This window comes from Micropterus dolomieu, linkage group LG23 (assembly GCF_021292245.1).
Source record: "Micropterus dolomieu isolate WLL.071019.BEF.003 ecotype Adirondacks linkage group LG23, ASM2129224v1, whole genome shotgun sequence".
NCBI classification, from domain to species: Eukaryota; Metazoa; Chordata; class Actinopteri; order Centrarchiformes; family Centrarchidae; genus Micropterus; species Micropterus dolomieu.
This window is the reverse complement of record NC_060172.1, coordinates 25,346,704-25,368,441: the sequence shown is the minus strand read 5'-3', so window position 1 is coordinate 25,368,441 and position 21,738 is coordinate 25,346,704. Positions and strand designations below refer to the sequence as shown.

Here is a 21,738-nt window from a genome sequence, read left to right as displayed (position 1 = left end):
TCACTGAGACTGAATCCGTAACACAGCTGCCAGCACTGTTAACCATCAGAGAGAAGGAGGGTGAGGAAGACGGAGATAAATACGAGGGGTCACGGAGGGGACGATCAGACACCCAGACAGTGCTGGAATGACATTATCTACAATGTAATAACAAGATAATAAGAGAGGCTGAGATAAATGGACATTGTGTAAAGTATACAATGAAACAAAGAGCGGGAGAAGGCGAGACAGAGGGAGAGAATAGAGAGGCGGTAGGCTTTGCCAGTGGGCACATCATGGCAGCACACTCTGTGACTCTGACAGGGTTAGGGGGGGTTGGGAGGCACAGAGATGCCCCGCAGCACACACCACCAGCTGCCTTATTGCTCACTGACATTTTCACACACACACACACACACAAACATGCACGCACACACGCATACGCACACACACACGCACACACTCTCTAACACAAAAACAGACAGACACACTTACACACACAAGTGGACAGAGATGTGAAGAGATATCTCCAGCTGCTTTTTTAATGAGTGCGTCGAACTGATTGAGTCACCACCACTGATTGTGCGCTCTCCCTTTCTGCCCGTCTCTATGAATGTAAAAGCCTGCTGTATATATGAATCCATGTATCACATCTTGAATCTATTTGGTCAGTTTTAGGAGATGCAAAAATTGGTATCACTTGGCAATAAGACGTACTTAAAAAGTATGTTATTATAAGTTTTATTTCTAAACTAAATAATTGTTTCTAATTGATTTATAAACAACAAACAATTTGTTTATAAATCAATTAATACATCATTAATGTTGTGCATGATAGTGATAGCCCAAAGTAGTATATAATTAAAATTTTAAATCTGGCTACACAAAATATATTTTTTCTGATGAGTGAATACCTGAGTTATTAACCACCAATAAATTACAAATAACAACAAATTTTTTATAAATATAATTTACTGTGCAGTGGTACCGGAAAATTCTATAATCTTTGCATTTATGAAAAAATACACGGACATAAAATAGTAGTGTACTAACAGCAACATATATTACTAATAATAATTGTACTTGTTTTACAAATCAAGATACACATTTCTTTATGGTGTAACATAAAAAACAGAAAATGCATAAACCAAAAGAAAGACAATATATATTTTGGAGTTTTGTTATGCATCTGTGATCTAACAAACAACATGCGTCCTTCTCTCAGACCCACTACGAGTGACTTTGTCCCCAAAGAATTTGAAAACTGGCATCAGCAGCACACTCTTCTTTACCTGCACGGTGGAGGGCTCTCCAGAATACACCATCACCTGGTACAGCAACACCGAGCCCATCGTCCCCGACCAGCACATCTCCATCCAGGGACAACACAATGACACCCTGCAGATCACCGCAGCACAGAAGTTCCACTCTGGGGCTTACCAGTGCTTCGCCTCCCGAAAGGGCCACACTGCTCAGGACTTTTCCATTATTCTGCTAGAGGGTACGTGGACAGAGACAGCCAGGGAGCTAAACAAGTGCAGATTCTGTATAAATATGGATGCAGCAAGAATCATTACAGCACTGCAACAACAAGATGACAGGAAACCAGAGTCGTTAAATGTAAAGCTTCTACTTTTACTGCTGACTTTTATTCTTTATCTGGATTCTGGTACTTAAATTGTTTGCCATTGCAAATGTCACTGATAGGACACTACAGAGCTGTTTGTCATTAAACAAATTCAGAAAATCATTTGACTTCAAAAATGCAGCAGAGTTGGTGACATGAACAGATCTAAATCCAACTTGTTGAACATGCTGCTTTTCTGTCAGAATTTCTCACCACTCCGTCTTTATGTCCTTCTCTCTCTCTGTCTCCTCTCAGATGGTACTCCTCGTATTGTGTCTTCCTTCAGCGAGCGGGTGGTGAACCCCGGCGAGCCTTTCTCCCTCATGTGTGCAGCCAAAGGAGCCCCACCCCCCTCCATCACCTGGACGCTGGACGACGAGCCCGTGGTGCGAGACTCCACCTACAAGACAAGCCAGTACACCCTGTCAGACGGCCTGACCGTGTCACACGTCAACGTCAGCAGCCCGCTCATTCGAGATGGGGGAGTGTATCGTTGCGTCGCACGCAACTCGGCTGGTAGCGCCGAGTACCAAGCGCGCATAAACGTAAGAGGTGCCTGTCTGCTTTTCAATATAAATGCACTCTACACCTGACTATACAACACACAAGGGCTAGGGAGAGGCATAGAGCACTTTGCATTTCACATACAGTTACATCTATCTATTTATCTATCTATCTAGCACAACAAAGGCAGCAAACAGCAACTAGAGAAGCAGTGATCTTGAGAAAAAAAAGGTTTAGTTTTCAGGCTGGCCAGCAAACTGTGTTACAGATATTTGAGGTTGTAATGCCTTAATTTTATCTATAATCTGAAGGTAATTAAGTACACACACTCAGAATATCTGATGAGGCTAAAATCAACAAATATCCTCAATCAAATTTTAGTAAAGGGAGCATAACTAACCTCCCTGTCCACCTGTCAACTTGCCCCAATCACTCTATCCCTCAACCTTTATCTCCTCACCTCCTGTCTCCGTGGCTGCTCCCTGTACTCTGCCATGACCTCCGTCACCTCATCTGCCCCTCTCTCTCCGACCTCTGTGTCTCTCTCTCTCTCTGTCTCCTCCCTCCATCCCCTCTCTCTCTTCCCCGTGTCTCCAGGTCCGCCCCGAATCAGACCCATGCGGGACATCACAGCAGTGGCGGGCAGGAACACCTACATAACGTGCCGTGTGATTGGCTACCCATATTACTCCATCAAGTGGCTGAAGGACGGCATGCAGCTGCCTGATAATCATCGTCAAGTGGTGTTTGAGAACGGCACCCTGAGGTTGACGGACGTGCAGAAGGGCGCCGACGAGGGCACCTACTTGTGTAGCGTTCTGATCCAACCCCAGGTGTCAATCAACCAAACCGTTCATGTCACTGTCAAAGGTTAGCATAAAGAGAAGAATGGATTCAAAAAGATATAACTGCACTGGGCAGTGTTTTTCAAAATATACATCCATCTTATGAATCTAAATCATGAAGTGAGGCAATAGAGAGTGACCCATCTACCTGATTGGGATGTTCTGTTGTTTCACCCTATTTTGCCTGGAGGTATTCCTGCTTGTTGTGGGCATTTCTTTGTGCACATCACTGCATCCAAAATACACAATGTCTATTAGAAAAGTACGGAGAAAGCAACTTGTCCAAGTAAAGTTATATTAGTTCTGTGTGCAGACGCTAGCAAAGGAGATTTCCGGATATCAGAGATACCTAGTCACTACAAACTGGAGACACCAATGTTGTGCAGTGCAGCTTTACATTAATGGCAGAGGTAGCTGGTGTTTGAGGATAGATTTATGTTTCAGTGTGGGGTAAGGATGGTAGCAGGGCAGCTGCAGAGGTGTTTAAGGGTGTGTGCATGTGCCTGCGTGTGAGTGTGTCTCTGATTTAATTAGATGAATAGTAATGAAGCCTAGATTAAATCCCCCAGATGTCTCAGCTGTAGTACCCCCACCCCAACCTCCATTACTATGGCAACGGAATGACTTCCTCCTGCCAATTGGACTCTAACCAGAGCAGCTATTATGGGCTGCAGGAGATGGGGGCTGAAGGAGGGGAAGAGAGGGGCCCACTAGCCAATGACCTTCTCTCTCTCAGCATTGCTCCAGATGGCCACGCTGCCACTCTGCCACGTCTATCGCTGCTTTTATTCCACTGACTCTCTGCACTCTTCCTCTCTCCCCCAGTGCCACCCCTCATCCAGCCCTTTGATATCCCCTCTACCTCAGTGGGGAAGCTCATGTACATTGCCTGTGTGGTGTCATCTGGGGACATGCCCATACGCATCACCTGGCACAAAGACGGCCAGCTCATCGTGCCAGGCTCTGCCTCTGGCGTCGCAATAGAGACCAAAGAGTTCATGAGCTCCCTGCAAATCTCCAAGGTGACACTGAAGCACAACGGAAACTACACCTGCATTGCCAGCAACGCCGCCGCCACCGTCAGCTGGGAAAGACAGTTGATTGTTACTGGTGAGGGATTGAGCAAAGGGAGAATGGCATGATGATGAATTAGGTCAGATCGGATGTGATACCTTCTGTGTGGTGGGAGCGTAGATTTGTCCATGTTATTTTAGGAACACTAAGAGTAAGACTTTCCTTTAGTGCTCCCATTTAGGTTAATCACATCTTTTTGTTTCTCAGTGCCGCCACGTTTTGTGGTGCAGCCCAACAATCAGGATTGTATCTACGGCAAAGCTGGAGTTCTCAACTGCTCTGTGGAGGGTTACCCACCTCCAAAAGTCATGTGGAAACACGCCAAAGGTAAAATCAGCAAATCACCTTGACAACATCTACAACATTGCAATAACGAGATGACGTGAGGAAGGAGAAATTAAAGCAGTAACATGCATTTACATTGTGTTGTGTGTTGTAGGTGTAGGAAACCCTCAGCAGTACCACCCGGTCCCTCTAACTGGCCGTATCCAGATCATGTCAAATGGCTCTCTGCTCATCCGACACGTGCTTGAGGATGACCGAGGATACTACCTCTGTCAGGCCTCCAACGGAGTGGGCTCAGACATCAGTAAGAGCATGATCCTCACTGTCAAGAGTAAGTGTCAATCATACCCTCTTTGGCTTGAACACACTTTCATAACCACATGACATGGATTGCACATCTACTGTATACAGAGACAAGCCTTAGCTTTTATGAAAGGCATCAGCTCTAAGATGCACTTTTACCCCCAGGCTAGTGCGGCCAGTACTGAACCTATCAAAACCTTGTCTCTGTCCTGCACATCCTTAACTGGGAGTATCTTTGCTATTGATTGATGTGTCCCGGCTGCCGGCCTATGTACTTCTGAATGTTTGGTGGGGAAAAGGGCTGATGAATTAGTGATGAAAACAAAACCACAGGAATCCCTTCAATCAATAATCTATGTCTGAGGAAAGGAGGTGGAAAAGAATCAGGAGTAGAACAAGGCAGAAAGGGAGGAGGTAGCATAAGAGGGCCAGCGGGGCTTGAAGCGTGAAATGAAAATGGAGAACAAAGTGCAGAGATAGAGATGTCTATACATCTGTAATATATCCTCAGATTCCAATACTATATCCCTTTTCCCTCGTCTCATTACTCCAGATAATACTATTCGTCACACTGACATGTATCTTTGATTCTGCTCAGTTCCTGCCATGATCACCAGCCACCCTAACACCACCATGGCGAGGAAGGGTCAGACCAAGGAGCTGAACTGCACAGCACGGGGCGAGCAGCCCATCATCATCCGCTGGGAGAGAGGAGACACCGTCATTGACGCTGAGAGAAATCCCCGCTACTCCATCACCATCAACAAGAAGGGGGACGAAGTCATCTCTACACTTAAGGTCAGATACAGAATAAAACACATAATGCCCTCACACCAACGCTGAGGATTGTTTGATGCTGTGAAGAGAACACAGAGCAAAGAATAATGGGAATTAGTTATTTGGCAAACATTCTCAGCAAGTCATTTAGGCATAACGCAGATCAAGTTACTACTACATAATGTCTCTCAGCTCTTAAGCAATAGTTTGACCTTTTGGGAAATACACTCCTTCACATTACTGTAGAGAGCTGGGGAAGCTCAATACTGCTCTCCTTTTTCTCTGCTAAGTAGCCAGGTTAGCTGTTCCTCCCTGTTTCCAGACTATGTTAAGCTAAGCCGACTGGTTACTGGTTGTAGCTTTATAGTTAGTGGACATGAGAGCGGCATCAATCTTATCTAACTCTCAGCAGGAAAGTGTATTTTACAAAATGTTATATTATATAATATTGCTTGAAGTGCCTACGTTATGACATTTAGTTTACATATATTTTATTAAAAAGTGGTGTCTGGCATCAAACAATATAGATTTAAAGCTCATTATTAGCTTAATTGAATTATTGCGGAATGTTTTTATGACGCGTGTTACTGCTGATGTCTGTTGTTATTTTCTGCACATTTTGTGACACATTGTAACCTTTTTCTGTTTGTGCTGATGCTTACAGCTGAACCCAGCTGAGCGAGGAGATTCTGTTTTCTTCTCCTGCCATGCCATCAACTCCTATGGAGAGGGTCGAGGTCTCATCCAACTCACTGTGCAAGGTATCTCTACCACATACTGTGCATGTCTCACAAACTTCTTTAAATTTACTGAAACATTAGGCCTCATAACACAGCACATGCAGATATGTACAAAAAATTGCTAGTGAACAGGTCTCACCTCCTCTCTCTCTTTCTCTCTCTCTCTCTCTCTCTTTCTCCCTCTCTCTCTCACACACAGAACCACCAGATCCTCCTGAACTTGAAGTTAGGGAGGTGAAGGACAGGAGCATGAACTTGCGCTGGATCCAAAGATTTGATGGAAACAGCATCATCACCAGCTATGACATCGAGTACAAGAACAAGTCAGGTAGGAGTCCATTTAAATATGCCCATGTCAGGTTTTTTAAGAAACCTGCCTTCAAAATCTCAAATCTTTTCGTATTTGACAGACTCCTGGGATCACATGTACACAACCAGGAACATCTCACCCACCAACAACCAGGCCAACATTGTGGAGTTGCACCCGGCCTGTGTGTACAGCATCCGCATGTACTCCTACAACAAGATTGGCCGTAGCCTTCCCAGCAAAGAGCTCACGATCAGTACAGAGGAAGCACGTGAGTGATTGTTTTCTGCTCTAGAAATTACACTTGTCTGATGTTTTCCCCTATGTCTGCCTTACTTTGTCTCTGTATGGAATGGGGCTATGAGTATTGACAGTAACACTTTATTCGACAACAGCACCTGACGGGCCGCCAATGGACGTAATCCTCCAACCGATGACATCTCAGAGCATACGGGTTACATGGAGGGTAAATTCATTACTATGCTACTACAGCATGCTTCTATGACTTCTATATTCATATGACCACATTCACCCATCTACTGTATATAATGTTTTGTATATGTTTGTTTTTGTGAGGGAACAAGAACTTAATCTCATGATACAACTGTGTGCACTTAAATATTGACCACTATCACCACATTTCTTTCAGGCTCCTAAGAAGGAGCTGCAGAACGGAGTAATCCGAGGCTACCAGATCGGTTACAGAGAGAACGGACCAGGCAGCAATGGCCAGTACAGCATAGTGGAGATGAAAGCTACAGGGGACAGTGAAGTGTACACCTTGGACAACCTGAAGAAGTTTGCCCAGTACGGGGTTGTAGTCCAGGCCTTCAACAGAGCTGGGACGGGTCCATCCAGTACTGAGATTAATGCTACCACGTTGGAAGATGGTATTATACATTCTTGTCTATAATTTTATTTGTTTGTTTAACTGCTATTTTTGGTAAAAAAAGGGTAATCCTTGGTTAAGTATTAAGGGTAGGCACAATAAGCTTAGGCTTCAGTGTACACCTTTTTTTGGGTCAGAGTTTGATTTTGTTTGTTTTTGATGGCAGATACACAAATTAACGTCTACGTAATTTACGTAATGTAACGTACACTCACAATCAAAAAAGCGGTAGAAATAGATTTGCTGCACATCCCCCATTCTTCTTTCGACTTTAATTAGCACCCTCATTAGGCTGGTAGAGAGCGAGAGAGGAACAAGGAACAAGGAACCCCATCACTCTCTAAATGTCTGCCCACTCTGCCTCCTTTTTCTCTTCCTCTCTTGCTTTATCGTCTTCTTCTTCCCATTGGTTCCCTTCTCTTCTTCCTTATCCGTCCACTGCTTATTTCACATCTTTTTATTTCTTGTATTTTTATGACGCTGCTGATCCTTTATTTTAGATAGAAATATATGGGCCCTCCCCGTATGTGTAGACAGCAATGATAGACACCCTAATCACAGAAACAGTGATGAAGGTAGTAGTGATGGTAATTTTTCAGATAGGTAGTCTGAAGCCGCTCCTTCAACTGCAATTACCTTAAAGATGAACATTGTCTTCTTTCAGATTTTATCCTCCACATCTCAGCTCACCCTGCCCTCCTCATCTGCATTTTAACCCCTTAAGGTGTAGCTGTTTTACTATTCATGTTGCTCTCTCTCAGCGCTCTTCCTCCCCTCCACCGACACACCTCCTCCTTTTCTTTTCTCTGTGCTCTAAAAGCTAGCACTGAACAAGGAACTATTGAGAGCTAATTTGAGCTTATTTGACTGATTTGTTTCAGCAGAGATTTCCTGTGGGTTTTTGGTGTTGAGTAGTCATTAATTATCTGTGCTTCAGCTGCCATGCTAAATCAGTCTGGTCTTCTTAGCGACAGCAATAACCAAGGTTTTTTGTAGAAAGTAGAAATTACTCTCATATACTCATATATCTGAATCAACTAACATTCGCCTCCTTGCTCTCTCCAGTGCCCAGTGAGCCTCCGCAGAATGTGCGAGCCATCTCTGTGACGTCGGACGAGGCGGTGATCACATGGGCAGAGCCTCCACGGCTGACACTGCACGGTGTGCTGAAAGGCTACCGAGTTGTGTTTTGGTCCCTCTTCCCTGACGGAGGTGGGTGCTGTGGGGGCCAGGCCCAGTGGCCAATGCAGAGTAATTATCACCTATCTCATTCTAAACTTCAACAACTATCACCCACCCACCCACTCACCCACCTCTCTGTCAGTGTTGTTAGTCAGAATGTGTTAATGTGTGTCCGCACCTTTCTCATAAAGCACTTCCTGTTCCTGTATATTCTTTGAATTTGTCCGTGTTTGCCCTTGTTTCTTTGTGTCTTAGATTTTTAACACCACCAATATTGATAGATGAGATTACAGTACAGTGGTAGTAGAGTGTGTTTGTGCTCCTGTGTTTGTTCAATCCTGTTTCCTAAAATATTCAGTTTATATTCAACTAATTTGCATCTGCAAATATGTTTTGTGGGAAATGACGTCCAGACAATGGCAACAAAAGCACAATTAACATTTTTTTGGGTACGTTTAGGCTACCACGTTTTCTAAAGCACTCTGTTAAGGTTAGGGAAAGACTGTGAAGCAAGACAGGACTTCTTTCAATATGATGGTCTCTGCTTTAATGTTTTGTGCTTTGTATAGGCAGCCATTCACTCTAACGTCCTCCTTACGACTGCTGCCTTGTAACCCAGTAATCCAGGCACATTTCTTCCAAAACATATTTAGCAAAGCAAATTAATAGTATATAAATGTATTTGGTAGAAGACAGAGTTGGTCTGTGTTGCTTGTCCACCAGATAACCAACAGTACTCACTAAAACAGCATTTCCCTCGTGTTCTCAGAATGGGGAGAGATGCAGAATATCACCACCACACGTGAACAGGTGGAGCTGCGAGGGCTGGAGAAGTTCACTAACTACAGTGTTCAGGTGCTGGCCTACACCCAAGCTGGAGACGGGGTGCGCAGCAACGTCCTGTATATCCAAACCCGCGAGGACCGTGAGTATAAACATGAACAGACACTCAAAAAAAAAAGAAAAAAGTTAATACATTTTAGGAAAATTCAAATAAAGGAAAGCATGAACTACACTTGCACAATGTACAGGGTCAGGGTAAAGGGATAGGAGAGGGATATATTAAAAAGAGTGTTCGGCTTTATCTCAAACCATGACAAAAGCTCATTTATGCTGGGAAGCTCCATTAGCACTGCTAATGAGAATTAAGAGGCTTTGGGTCCACGGTTCAGAGCTGAGGGAGGGCTGACGGGAGACACTGGGTGGAGAGGAGGCGTGCTCTCTCAGAGAGTATAGCATCCAGGAGTCAGCCATCAGCCTGCATCTTCTCCACCAGCCCACTTGCCACAGGCATAGAGATTAACTCCATTTGGATTAGAGAGACTTAATTTTGTGCTTACACCATTGGAGGCGGGATTACAGCCAGATCCATGTCTCTTTATAGAGGAGGGTGAAGAGGAGGGGCCTGGGGGTTAAAGATGGAAAGATACAAGGTGATCACACAGCCTATTCTTGGCCAATGAAGCAAATAAGGCATCCAGAAAAGACATGTCATAACCAAGATTTTTTTCTCAGCCAATTTACTGCTAGACTTCATTCTTTGTGTTTTTGGAGTGTATTATGCACAATATATCCTCCTCTGATTGGTGCAGTAGTGCATGATATATTCATGTAGGTGGGGATGTTCACTCAGTCAGCACCATTGTCCCTCTCTTCCTCATCATCACACGAGCTGTACTGTCTGTTCAGCAGACTCTGTGTCTGTCTGTCTCCAGTCCTGGGCAGATTTTGGGCACCAGATGGGACTTAACGCTCCCCCCTCCCACTGCCACTCCTACTTTGACATGAAGGTCCAGTTATGATAATGATGACTGCCTCAACTGCCCCTCCCCAACACCACCATCACTCCCCCAAGCAGTGCACGTTTCATTCTTGCCATTCTTTCATCCCCGTCTCCCCCTTTTTCAAAACCTCTTTTTTGAGTGAGGTTTTCATCCTGTTTATGTAATGCGCAGGATGAAGGAGTCTGAGGGTATGGGCTGGTTGAATGACTGAATCGGAGGGGGCTCACATTACAAAAACAAAAAAGAAGAATTGGGGGTTGGATTTAGAGAGCTGGGTCTTACACTGCGGTAGCCCCTTTTTGTAGACCCCAGATGAGGCCCACTGTCAAGTGCAAGTTAAATTTATGGTGGGGATTGAATAGGCTTGACAGTGTGAACCCCATACTGTAAAGCCAATGTGACAAAAGCATTATTCTTTGCCTTTCTCAGTGTCCAGTGTCCTGGTGTGTTTTTTGTAAAGTGCGCATCCATTTTAAACCCTTCTTACGCCTTTAGATGGTAATGACAGCATTAAGTGGTGTCCTGTGTGAAGCTGAAGTGGCTTGCAGAGGATCAGACACTAGTGTCTAATCTGTTTGTGGGTTTGAGGGTTAGGAGAATGCTGGGTGTCACAGAGTCAGAACTGCTGACCAATGTCTGACTGAACATATGTCACCACTGTCCACCCAAAGGGAGTTCTTTCAAGTCCTCCCAGAGCAGCTTAGTGAAGGATAAAACTAGCAATCTGCAAACAAGCCTGCTCACTTTAATAGGCATCCAAAACCCAGCATGCGCATGCACAAACACTAAAATACACATGGAAGCACACACGTGCCCACTTGCTGATGTTCTTATGTTTTTCCTATAGTTCCTGGTCCACCGGCTGGCATCAAGGCAGTTCCCTCCTCTCCGAGTAGTGTGGTTGTGTCCTGGTTGCCTCCTCATAAACCAAATGGTGTTATCCGCAAGTACACCATCTACTGCTCCAGTCCAGGGTCTGGGCAGCCGGTAAGTGAACCTCTGTGGGTGTGACTCATAAGCGGCCAGTAGGAAACGTTCCAGGTGATTGAGAAGCAAGGAATTTGTGAACTTAATGAAAATGAAATAATTAATTAGTAACCAGTATTATTAATTGAACCTGTATGTGTGTGTGTGTGTGTGCGTGTGTGTTTCTTTGCGCGTCTCTCTTTCACTGCATTTGCACCATCGCTTTATTTCCTGCCCTCCCAGATGAACAGATGAGGTTGTCTTGGCAACATGATGAGACGTAGATATGCAAATGAAGCTGAACAAGCTCACACATGCACACTGCCGCATAGGAAACACACACACAAACACACACACACACACACAGACATAACATTTCAACATTTTCTATTTATACATGTGGGGCATTTTGGTTGTGGTTAGATTATGTGCACACAAACACCAGCACACATTGAAGTCTGATATCGGGCTAGAATCTCACTTTTTTATTATTCACAAATTCTCCTCCCTCTCTGTGCATGAGCGCCATGTAAATGAGCACGGACAGGGAGGAGAGAGGGAGGAAGGAAGGGAGGGGGAAAGGAGGTTGAGTGGGAGAAAGAGGAACACCATTAGAGGGAGGGAGAGACCGAGGGGGAAATGAGAGAAAAAAGAGAGAGATGAGGGGAGAGGGGGAAGAGTGAGAGACAGGCTGGGAAGAAGGGAGGAGCAGAAGAGGGTATCAGTCACATCAAGATGAGAGTGCTTTTGTCCGTCTTTTCATTATCTCCCTGTATCACTCCCTGGATCACCACAACACCACCGCTATGCTGGAGGAATTTTCGAACGCACCCCCTACACACAGACACACACACACACACACACACACACAGACACACACACACACATCTCCCCCCCTCTGTCCCTCCATCCTCTCCTCTTCAATGAGCTAGACAGAGAGGGATGGAGGAAAAGAGGGAAAAGAAAATGGTGAAGGAACTGAAAATGAGCAGATTAAAGAGATAGAACAGAAGATCGACTTGACAAGAAAACAGTGTTTCTGTGCGCGCGTTGGCGTGTGTGTGTGTGTGTGTGTGTGTGCCGACAGGTGTATGTGTGACTATCCTCTCAAAGATGTGTTAGTGGGAAAAATATCCACAGGAACACCTTATTTAATCCAGCATTGAGGCCTAAAATGTGATTTTTCTTAAAATAGATCTATACAAATTTCTTATTTCATGTATTTCTTACAGTTTTTTTCAAATGTTTAATCGCTTAATATTTAACTGTAACCACTCTGAAACACGATTTTCAAAACATTAAATGCAATTGCCCCATTCGTTCAACATCATCAAAGGTAAATAAATTGATCAACAAGCGAATCACTGCCAAAAGAGGACATTTCCCTGTATCATTGTTTCAGTCAAGACAGAAATTCACAGTGCAACCTACAAGAACATAGAGGTGGAGTCCATGGAGAGGTCATTCACAGCAGAGAAAAGCCTCCAATATCTACATGTCCCTGCTCCAAGAAATAGAGCAAATACAAACGAGAGAAACACTGAGTGTATATAACAAAGTAGAAAACATATGATCGCTTAAATTCAAATGAAGCAATAAGACAAAGAATATGAATACATATCAGTTACCCATACAATGTTTAAGGTCTGTAAAACACAGCAATATTTATTCTAAAAAGACTTTAATGTGTAAAAAAATAAATGTACAATATCACTGCTCACAAGGCAAAAATGACAAAATCAAAAAGCATTTTGGAACATACAGTATATATAAATAGAAAACGAGTCTACATGAAAATACAATAATGGATCCCTGTCAGTATAACATACAGGAATCATTTTTCTCGTTTTTTTTTTTCTATTTCTATGTTCATGTTAATTGCCCTGTTAAACACCTGTCCTACACACTTGTAACTCTGATCATTTCTGGCTTTTATCCTGAAATGGGCAAGCTGTGCTGATATGGTGATCTATGGAATTTAAAATAAATTAAGTTAGGAGTTAAGAGTGTCGCGTGTGTGTGTGTGGCTTTCACCTTCTTTCACTGACGTCTACCTCTAAGCAAATGCCTCACTAGAATAGATTTGTGTTTTCTTTCAGTTCTTATTCACAGAAGACGTTTTGACATATCAAAGTAGGAAAAGCAAATAAAGTAAATAACTGAAATGATGATGGCTGAATTCCATTTAGCTTCTTCAGTTTCAGGCTCCTGGTATTGTGCATGCTTGCTTACTGTCACACACTGTCACACTATTTGCTACTATGACAAGTTAAAATATCTGCCGAGAAAAACACTCTTTCTTTCAAAGACTTGTTTGTCTTTGCTGTTTTTCAGTACACATTTAAATATGTACAACCTGTAAAACTTCTTTAGACTGGTAGAGTTTCTAGTACAAGAGCTGCCTCCAAGCCTGTCGTATCACTGTGCCATCAAAGTTTGCTAACATGACATTGTGTTCCCTCTGTCCCAGGCACCCAGTGAGTACGAGGCCAACCCAGAGATGCTCTTCTACCGTATCACGCACCTTTCCCGTGGAAAACAATACCACATCTGGGCTGCAGCTGTGACAACTGCGGGCCGAGGCAACATGAGCTCAAAGGTCATAGTGGAGCCTGCTGGGAAAGGTAGGTCCTCCAGGCGAGCCTGTAGTGGAGGAGAAGAGTAAAGAGAGTCCTTTAAAGGTTATGAGGGAGACCGCTCTGAAGATGTTTATGAAACGACAACATGATCTCCTTTACACAGATCACTTTCATCACTCTCTCTCCTTTCTCTCTCTGTTTGCTCTCTCTGTTATTGATTGACAGCCGTAGTATTGATTGAGTAGCGGCTGTGTTGCAAGATATGCTGTTGTTAATTATGTGGTGATGAACAGGGCCTTTCCAGTAAAATGACCCTTGGGGAGAGAGGTAGCGGGCAAGAATCAATAGAGGGGAGGATCTATGGAGAAAACATAGACTGAAACTAAGAGGTTAGAGGAGGAGCTACACTTAAACACTACGCTACAGCTTTTTATTCCCTCAGCTGTGAGTAAAAGCCTTTCCCCTTCGGCAAACTGGGCCACTTATTCAACAAACAGCAGAGACAGGCAGTTAGATATCTGAAAGTATGAAAAAAAGGCATCTTTGTGAGAGAGATGCCGAAGCAGTTTTTGTTTTGTTTTGGTGTCATCTGTCATTAACTGTGTGATTGGAGTGTGTGACAACGATTCAATTCAGTCACTTTATTTTGTTGTCTTGTCTGTAGTCCCGGCTAAGATCCTGTCCTTTGGGGGCACGGTGACCACACCCTGGATGAAGGAAGTGCGTCTGCCCTGCAGCTCAGTGGGAGAACCCGCCCCTACAATTAAATGGACCAAAGACAGGTTAGAGCTTCTTCTTATACCACTTATATGTCAGCGTCATGACTCACTCAGACAGATTTTGCTGCTTGTGAGAGGAAACAACATCTCTGGGTTGAGTTTAACATCTGTAACCTGTCTGTACTTTGTCAGCGAGGACTCTGCCATTCCCGTGACAGCAGACAGTCAGCGGCAGATCTTATCCAATGGCACACTGGTGCTACGTTCAGTCAAAGCAGAGGACTCTGGGTACTACACCTGTACGGCCACTAACACTCTGGGCTTTGACACCATCATAGTCAATCTGGTGGTGCAAGGTAAGAAGAAACAGAAGACGCACTTGAGTTGCAGCCGACCAGTTTACAAAGTGTTCTGATGTTTCTGCTCTGTTGTTGAGTCAGTGTCTCTGTGTGTACATCCAGTTCCTCCTGATCAGCCTCGTCTGACCGTCTCCACTACCTCCACCTCCTCCATCACTCTGGCTTGGATCCCTGGGGACAATGGGGGAAGCTCCATCAGAGGTATGCTCCTGACGAGACTTTCATGTGAACACAGTAACACCTGCCCACCTTGCATCTGTCTCATCAAAAAATATCCATGACCTTATAACAAAATTTTGTGACAGATCATTTTCAGTGTGCTTCATCCTCTTGCTATGAGCTGTACATAATGCTGCACATTACAGTGTAAACAATGTTTCTGGGTAAGAAGTAGTCAAACTAGAACTGATTGTAGCTGTGTGTTGCCCCCTGGTGTACAACAGATGTAACCACAGCAGCAGCAGCAGCAGCAAGGATCCTCAGCACTCTTTAATGCACTGGATTTACAGTTGTGGCTCCAAAGTTGTGTTTTTGACATAAAGTTGTGCTGCTCATTCTGCAGGATTTGTGCTGCAGTATTCGGTGGACAACACAGAGGAATGGAGGGACGTGTTCATCAGCTCCAGTGAACGTTCCTTCAGGTTGGACAATCTGCGCTGTGGGACCTGGTACAAGGTCAAGTTGGCCGCCAAGAACAGTGTGGGCTCAGGGCGCATCAGTGAGATCATAGAGGCTAAGACCCATGGAAGAGGTGAGGGATGGCAAACGTGTCGTAGACTAACTCTCAAACCAGTATAACATTGTATTCTCTTTAATTTATCATTTCAAATGTGTCAGGAATTAATCTAAAATTTAGGTTAGAAACTTTCTTCATTGAGCTTAAAAGATGTCACATCTGGCTTTCGTTTGCTTTTCCATCTTGCTGTGTTTTCAAGGCAATGTGAAAACTGCCTACCGCCCACGTCAGACCATAGACATTGAAAACATGTATGATTGTACCGAACCTTCTGTAAAGAAATATCTTTTATGTGGAGGTAATCTGGTCATTTAACGTTATCCTAATTAAAGTCAACCATTTTGTAATTACAGAATAACACACAATGGCTCCAGAGTGTTGCTGTGACATAAAATGAGATAAAACGTTAAACATGTAGGTGGATATATTCAGAATCATAAATACAACAAGCTGAGACACTCTTTACATCAGGGAAAACAAATCATGGATTAAAACCTAATGTGAAATATTGTTTATAATGACAGTATTCCCTGATGTTAAGTCATTAATAGATCACAAATAAATGTAGACTTACGATATTGCTTTGTTGGCATTACCATCCTCTTTCCAACCTCCTGTTGCTCTGTGTCTTCTCTTCAGAACCAGTGTTCAACAAGGATCAGCCGCTGCTCACCCACATCAACTCCACTCATGCAGGGCTTAACCTGCAGGGCTGGACCAGCGGCGGCTGCCCCATCACTGACCTGATGCTGGACTTTAGGCCCAAAGGAACCTGGGCCTGGCAGAGCCTAAAGGCCAACTCTACCACTCAGCTTTTCCTCAGTGAGCTGCGCGAGGCCACCTGGTATGAGCTCAAAATGAAGGCCTGCAACAGTGCTGGGTGTGGCAACCAGAGCTCCCAGTTTGCCACCACTGACTATGATGGCAGTAAGTGTATCCTATATGTTTTTCTGTCCGTCATCTGCACCTCTCGCGCTGAATTTTCTGTATGAAATATGTTCTTCCTTCCATCTCCTCTCCACAGGTACAATCCCTCCCATTAAATCAGCTCGTGGAGAAGGGGATGACGTGAAGAAACTGTTCTCCATCGGCTCTCCCGTCATACTGGTTACCCTGGGCGTTGCTTTGCTCTTCATTGTCCGCAAGAAACGCAAGGAGAAGAGGCTTAAACGACTTAGAGGTGAGAGGAACAAGAGAGCTCAGAGAGAGAGAGATCATTGTGTGTAATGGATTCATGTAACATAGAGTGACAAGCTGAAACGATTAACTTCATAGCCAACTCTAATTAAGATGTTATCTTCTTATAGATGCTAAGAGCCTCGCTGAGATGCTTATCAGGTAAGAACCAGCTTTTATGGACATAGTTTTAAGTTTTTATGTCTGCTGTTTAGATGAAGTAACATTTCACGTAGGTCAACTGCATAAATATTTGTAAAACCTCATAAGAGACACCAGTCTGACTATTTGTGTGATTTCCATGTGTGTGTGCAGCAAGAACAATCGCAGTATAGACACTCCAGTTAAGGGCCCTCCTCAAGGACCAAGGCTGCACATTGATATCCCACGTGTTCAGCTGCTCATTGAGGACAAGGAAGGCATCAAACAGATAGGCATGTGGCCACACTCAACAACAACAGAATCAATCATTTTGCATGGTCATTTTCTAGCAGCTTATATTACATCATTAACGTCACATCATTGAATAATTGTTCCTCATCTCTTGCCTTCAACAGGGGAGGATAAGGCAGCGGTGCCAGTGACAGACACTGAGTTCAGCCAATCAGTGAATCCGCAGAACTTCTGCACAGGCGTGTCTCTGCACCACCAAGCCCTTATCCAGAATTCAGGGCCTTTGATTGACATGTCGGATATCCGCCCCGGCACGAGTGAGTTTGTGTTTCTTTTCAAATAAAGATTTTTGCAGTCAATTTCACAGTTCAGTGACAAAATGTGAAATGAATTGAGCTGGTAAATTCATGTGAAAGCTTTGATCTGTTATTGAATTACATCCAATTCAGTCGAGACGATGATGAGAGTATAAAGACAGCTTGTAGTCGTCTTGACAATCAATACATGGATATACTGTCTTTGTATTGCCAAGCTGGTCTCTGAGCACTGTGACCTCTTTCAGACCCCGTGTCCAGGAAAAGTATAAAATCAGCCCACAGCTCCAGGAACAGATACTCCAGCCAGTGGACACTGAGCCGACCGAGCCAGAGCCAGTCGACGGCCTCTGCACGCACTCTGACCTCAGACTGGCGGACGATGGGCTCTCATGGCATCACCGCCACTGAGAGTGACAGCTACAGCGCCAGCCTCTCGCAAGACACGGGTGGGTCAATCCCAGCGAGTACCGCTGACACAATGACACTGCTACTCTTATGTACTACTAATGCTTTTATGTCATTGCCATTTTTTATGCCAATAAGCATTTCTTTAATGAAAATAATGACAAGTCTTTACTTTTTTTCATCAAATTAAAGACCAGTCTAGAGACATATGAACAGTATGTATACCACAACATGCATCCTCAAATTGTAGAATAGAGAAAATATATTCCATCTTTACGTCTACGTCTTCACCATTTCTGTACAAGTACACAAATTAGCAAAAAAATCACCATAATTCAGAAACCTTATTTACCTCCCAACTAACAGCTTTCTCTAAAACAATATACATTTTTAGTGACACCAAAGGTGCATGGTTTTTTTTGGACACAGCACTGAAAAACTGATTCTGAAAAAGCATCAACTAAGGAAATTATTTCTTATTTGTTTTTCCAGACAAGGGTCGCAACAGCATGGTGTCGACAGAGAGCGCCTCCTCCACTTACGAGGAGCTGGCCAGGGCCTACGAGCACGCCAAGCTGGAGGAGCACCTGCAGCATGCAAAGTTCACCATTACAGAGTGTTTCATCTCTGACAGCTCATCTGACCAAATGACCACAGGTACCAATGATCCAGCTGACAGCATGACCTCCCTAAGCACGCCGTCTGAACCAGGCATCTGCCGCTTCACTGCCTCACCACCCAAACCACAGGACTATGACCGCGGTAAAAATGTGGCGGTGCCCATTCCCCACCGTGCCAACAAAAGTAAGTATGAAAAGATGAGAGCCATGCAGAGTCAATGAATGCATAAATACTTGCTATGTCGTGATTTAGAATAATTTTATAAATAAAACTTTTGTAATACATTTCACACTGTACTCATTTAGAGTACTACATATTGGTACAGTTAAGACACTCAATACAGGCCGGAGATGTTTTAATTGTAACCCAGCGATACCCTGACACACAAGACTGAAGTAAAGTAAAGCTAGAGACTGCATAACCAAAGAAGGTGTTTTTTTATTTTTATAGTAAATTAAAATGGGATTTGACAAGAGGGCACCAAAATGGCACAGCAGCAGTGCTGGAATAGAAGTAAAAGAACTTTCTCTAAACAAATAGACATACTTAGTTGGGATAAACTGGACTCTGTGGGTGTCGAGATGCATCAAAGAAAAGTGTTCATTAGATACTGATTCAAAAGATAAATAGGTATATCCCATTTAGAGGCCGGGGAATGACACTGTCTCTATGAATGATCCACACTGAATCAAAAATATTTCATACCACTCAATAATTACCTACAGTCAGTTGCCTAGGATGACAAAAGATACACAAGTAAGCAAGGAGTCATGTTTCTTGGCTGACGTATCTAAGCAATCACTGCAAGGCTTTCTGGCCTCAATCAAAGTCATGTGTTATAATGTAGGAAGAAAATATGTATATATGTATCTGGAAGTAATTCATTTAAGCAGTTGAAATGACACAAAAGCCTTTTAACATTAAAAATGTCCTCATTATATGGTCTGATCCTAACTCTTATCATGCCTCTCTCAGGTGAATTCTGCAACCTACCCCTCTACATGAAGACAGACCCATTCTTCCGCAAGCAAGGGGAGCTGCATGACCCTTGCCCAGCTGTGCCACCGCGGGAAGCCTCAATCCGCAGCCTGACGCAGCGGGCGTATCACACCCAGGGCCGTCACAAGACTCTAGACCCTGCCAAACAGCAGGCGCTGACACTGGGCCATTCTGGCCTGGGCAGCTTGGGTGCGAGCTCGGGCACTGCCACCTTGCCCCAAAGGACTCTCACCATGCCCAGCTCCAACACTGCAGCAACAGCTTCCACTTCCAGCACGAGCAGCAACCCCACCAACAGTAACAAGGTGGGGGGCTCTAGAGACTCGCTGCTAGAGAGCAGCTCCTCTGCACTGGGGAGATTGCAGAAACAGAGTGTTGGGGCATACTCCAAGTCATACACGTTGGTGTAGTCAACTCTCTTGCACAGACATGCATTGCTGTCCCACTCCTCTGCCAGCCCCACTCTGGCATTCTTCAGCCTGGGCGAGAATGGGTATGCAACCAACTTTCTTTAAACCCGACTAATGGTGAACTGCCCATGGTCGGTCTAATTTTCCTCGGGATAGGGGTTCTCCCAGACAGAGACCCAGCTAACCCTACTTTTCATGTTCACCTGGGACTCTACAAGAATTACTAACTCCAACTAACAGTTCCAGCCGGCTGGTGCTCAGCTCCACTCAATTCTCGCAGGAGTTGCGCAGCAAAAAAACAGGAAGCGATTCTGTGGTCATCTGGAAATAGTGACTATAATTGAGGAGTTAAAAGCTCTGTGTTTATGATGATGAAGACTACGATAGCCAGTATGAAGCTGTGTGGCCATCCTGTCTCTCATATGCACACACACATACTGTCCTCCATAGTTTGAGTATTATTGTGAATTTGCAGGACTTCCAGTTAAGTTCCCCTAGTCTTACTGTATCTTTCACCTTATATGTGTCTCTTAAGTCCCAAATAGCTATTGGCAGATTTTCTCTAAATGGTGATTCCAAAAGAAATTATTCAGGTTCACTTCCAAGAAGGATAACATTACTATCACATTAATCTTCTCCACACATCTCTCTCCAGCTAAACAGTGTCTAACTTTTTAATCAAATCATGACAACCCAAATGAACCAGCTATAATTTCTCACATTACAAATAGAGAATATTTGGTATTATAAAGAATTTACATATATATTTCTATGTAGGTATATTATTGACATTTTAGTGAAATTATGACAAAGTATAAATTGTATATACTACAATAGTGTAGTAGTATATACAGCAATTTAATGTTAATGTCAAATTTAAGAACGAGACAATCGCTCAATCATGAAATTTTAAAAATAGAAATTTAAAAAAGGTTGGACTAAAGAAAGAAAAAGTTTAGTATATATACGGGATATTCTGTATGTTTCTGTATGTAGACCGACTAAGAGAAGAGTGTTTCACTCCTGTATGGACCGAGAGTGGCCCTTTCCGAGATCCATGTTGAGATGGGAAAAGCAAGATAGGCTACTTAGTTTTAGATCAGATCCTGAGAAGGAAAGCTCACTGGGTGAACAGATAATAACCTCCCTGGTTTGCTTTGCTGAGTGTGTTCGGTGGAAACAAGCATGGCAGAAAGCTTTCTGTAATATTATGTTAGTCTGCTCATGAGGATGTAGGCTTTGTGTCTCTAACAAGCTTGTCGGAGCCTGAGCGGCTGGTAAATACAACTATAAGGATCCACAAATACGTTTTACTTTGGGAGGAGAATTGCAGACTTGAGATATGACACAGAATTAAGGCTTCTGTACAGTAACACATCCTACCAACCTCTCAGCCAGCCTTTGTGTCACTCCGCCGACCTTTGCTCTTCAAAAAAATAGATAACTAGCTGATGGAATCCCAGTCATGATGTGAATGAAGTAAAATTATATAATGTTGAGCGATGTTATATGTCAGGGAGTTCAGTTTTGAAAATTATATAATGTTCACTCAATTGATATCTTTGTTGTTGCCCTGTCTGAAGTACTGTATATGTTCCACTTTCTTTATCCCACCCCCCTCATTTGTTCTAATGTTCATTCACACCAGAACCTACTGGAATGTCTTTTTGAAGCATCTCCATGATAGTGTTTTGTGGTTTATATTTATTTATCCATCTTCTTTGTTTATTTGTTTGTTTGTTTGGGGAAGGGGGTATCTGTT

At 43.6% G+C, this 21,738-nt stretch overlaps 1 protein-coding gene across 3 annotated transcripts in view; it reads left to right on the top strand.

Moving 5' to 3' along the window:
* The window catches only part of LOC123963212 (Down syndrome cell adhesion molecule-like protein 1 homolog), a 52,415-nt gene extending 32,439 nt beyond the window's left edge, over positions 1–19,976 (top strand). The window contains exons 6-33 of one of the 3 annotated variants that reach the window (XM_046039878.1): positions 1,205–1,480; positions 1,862–2,158; positions 2,708–2,980; positions 3,781–4,065; positions 4,237–4,356; positions 4,469–4,645; positions 5,216–5,415; positions 6,059–6,155; positions 6,334–6,462; positions 6,545–6,712; positions 6,837–6,907; positions 7,091–7,331; positions 8,396–8,581; positions 9,282–9,437; positions 11,144–11,283; positions 13,733–13,886; positions 14,506–14,623; positions 14,753–14,916; positions 15,022–15,120; positions 15,482–15,670; positions 16,295–16,582; positions 16,680–16,835; positions 16,963–16,993; positions 17,147–17,265; positions 17,389–17,541; positions 17,787–17,987; positions 18,439–18,750; positions 19,543–19,976. In XM_046039878.1, the coding sequence (XP_045895834.1) occupies positions 1,205–1,480; positions 1,862–2,158; positions 2,708–2,980; positions 3,781–4,065; positions 4,237–4,356; positions 4,469–4,645; positions 5,216–5,415; positions 6,059–6,155; positions 6,334–6,462; positions 6,545–6,712; positions 6,837–6,907; positions 7,091–7,331; positions 8,396–8,581; positions 9,282–9,437; positions 11,144–11,283; positions 13,733–13,886; positions 14,506–14,623; positions 14,753–14,916; positions 15,022–15,120; positions 15,482–15,670; positions 16,295–16,582; positions 16,680–16,835; positions 16,963–16,993; positions 17,147–17,265; positions 17,389–17,541; positions 17,787–17,987; positions 18,439–18,750; positions 19,543–19,976 (5,234 nt within the window). Of the gene's footprint in view, positions 1–1,204; positions 1,481–1,861; positions 2,159–2,707; positions 2,981–3,780; positions 4,066–4,236; positions 4,360–4,459; positions 4,646–5,215; positions 5,416–6,058; positions 6,156–6,333; positions 6,463–6,544; positions 6,713–6,836; positions 6,908–7,090; positions 7,332–8,395; positions 8,582–9,281; positions 9,438–11,143; positions 11,284–13,732; positions 13,887–14,505; positions 14,624–14,752; positions 14,917–15,021; positions 15,121–15,481; positions 15,671–16,294; positions 16,583–16,679; positions 16,836–16,962; positions 16,994–17,146; positions 17,266–17,388; positions 17,542–17,786; positions 17,988–18,438; positions 18,751–19,542 lie in introns of all 3 variants that reach the window. The other 2 variants (XM_046039876.1, XM_046039877.1) reach the window with 2 other exon arrangements.
* The last annotated feature ends 1,762 nt before the right edge of the window (positions 19,977–21,738 follow it).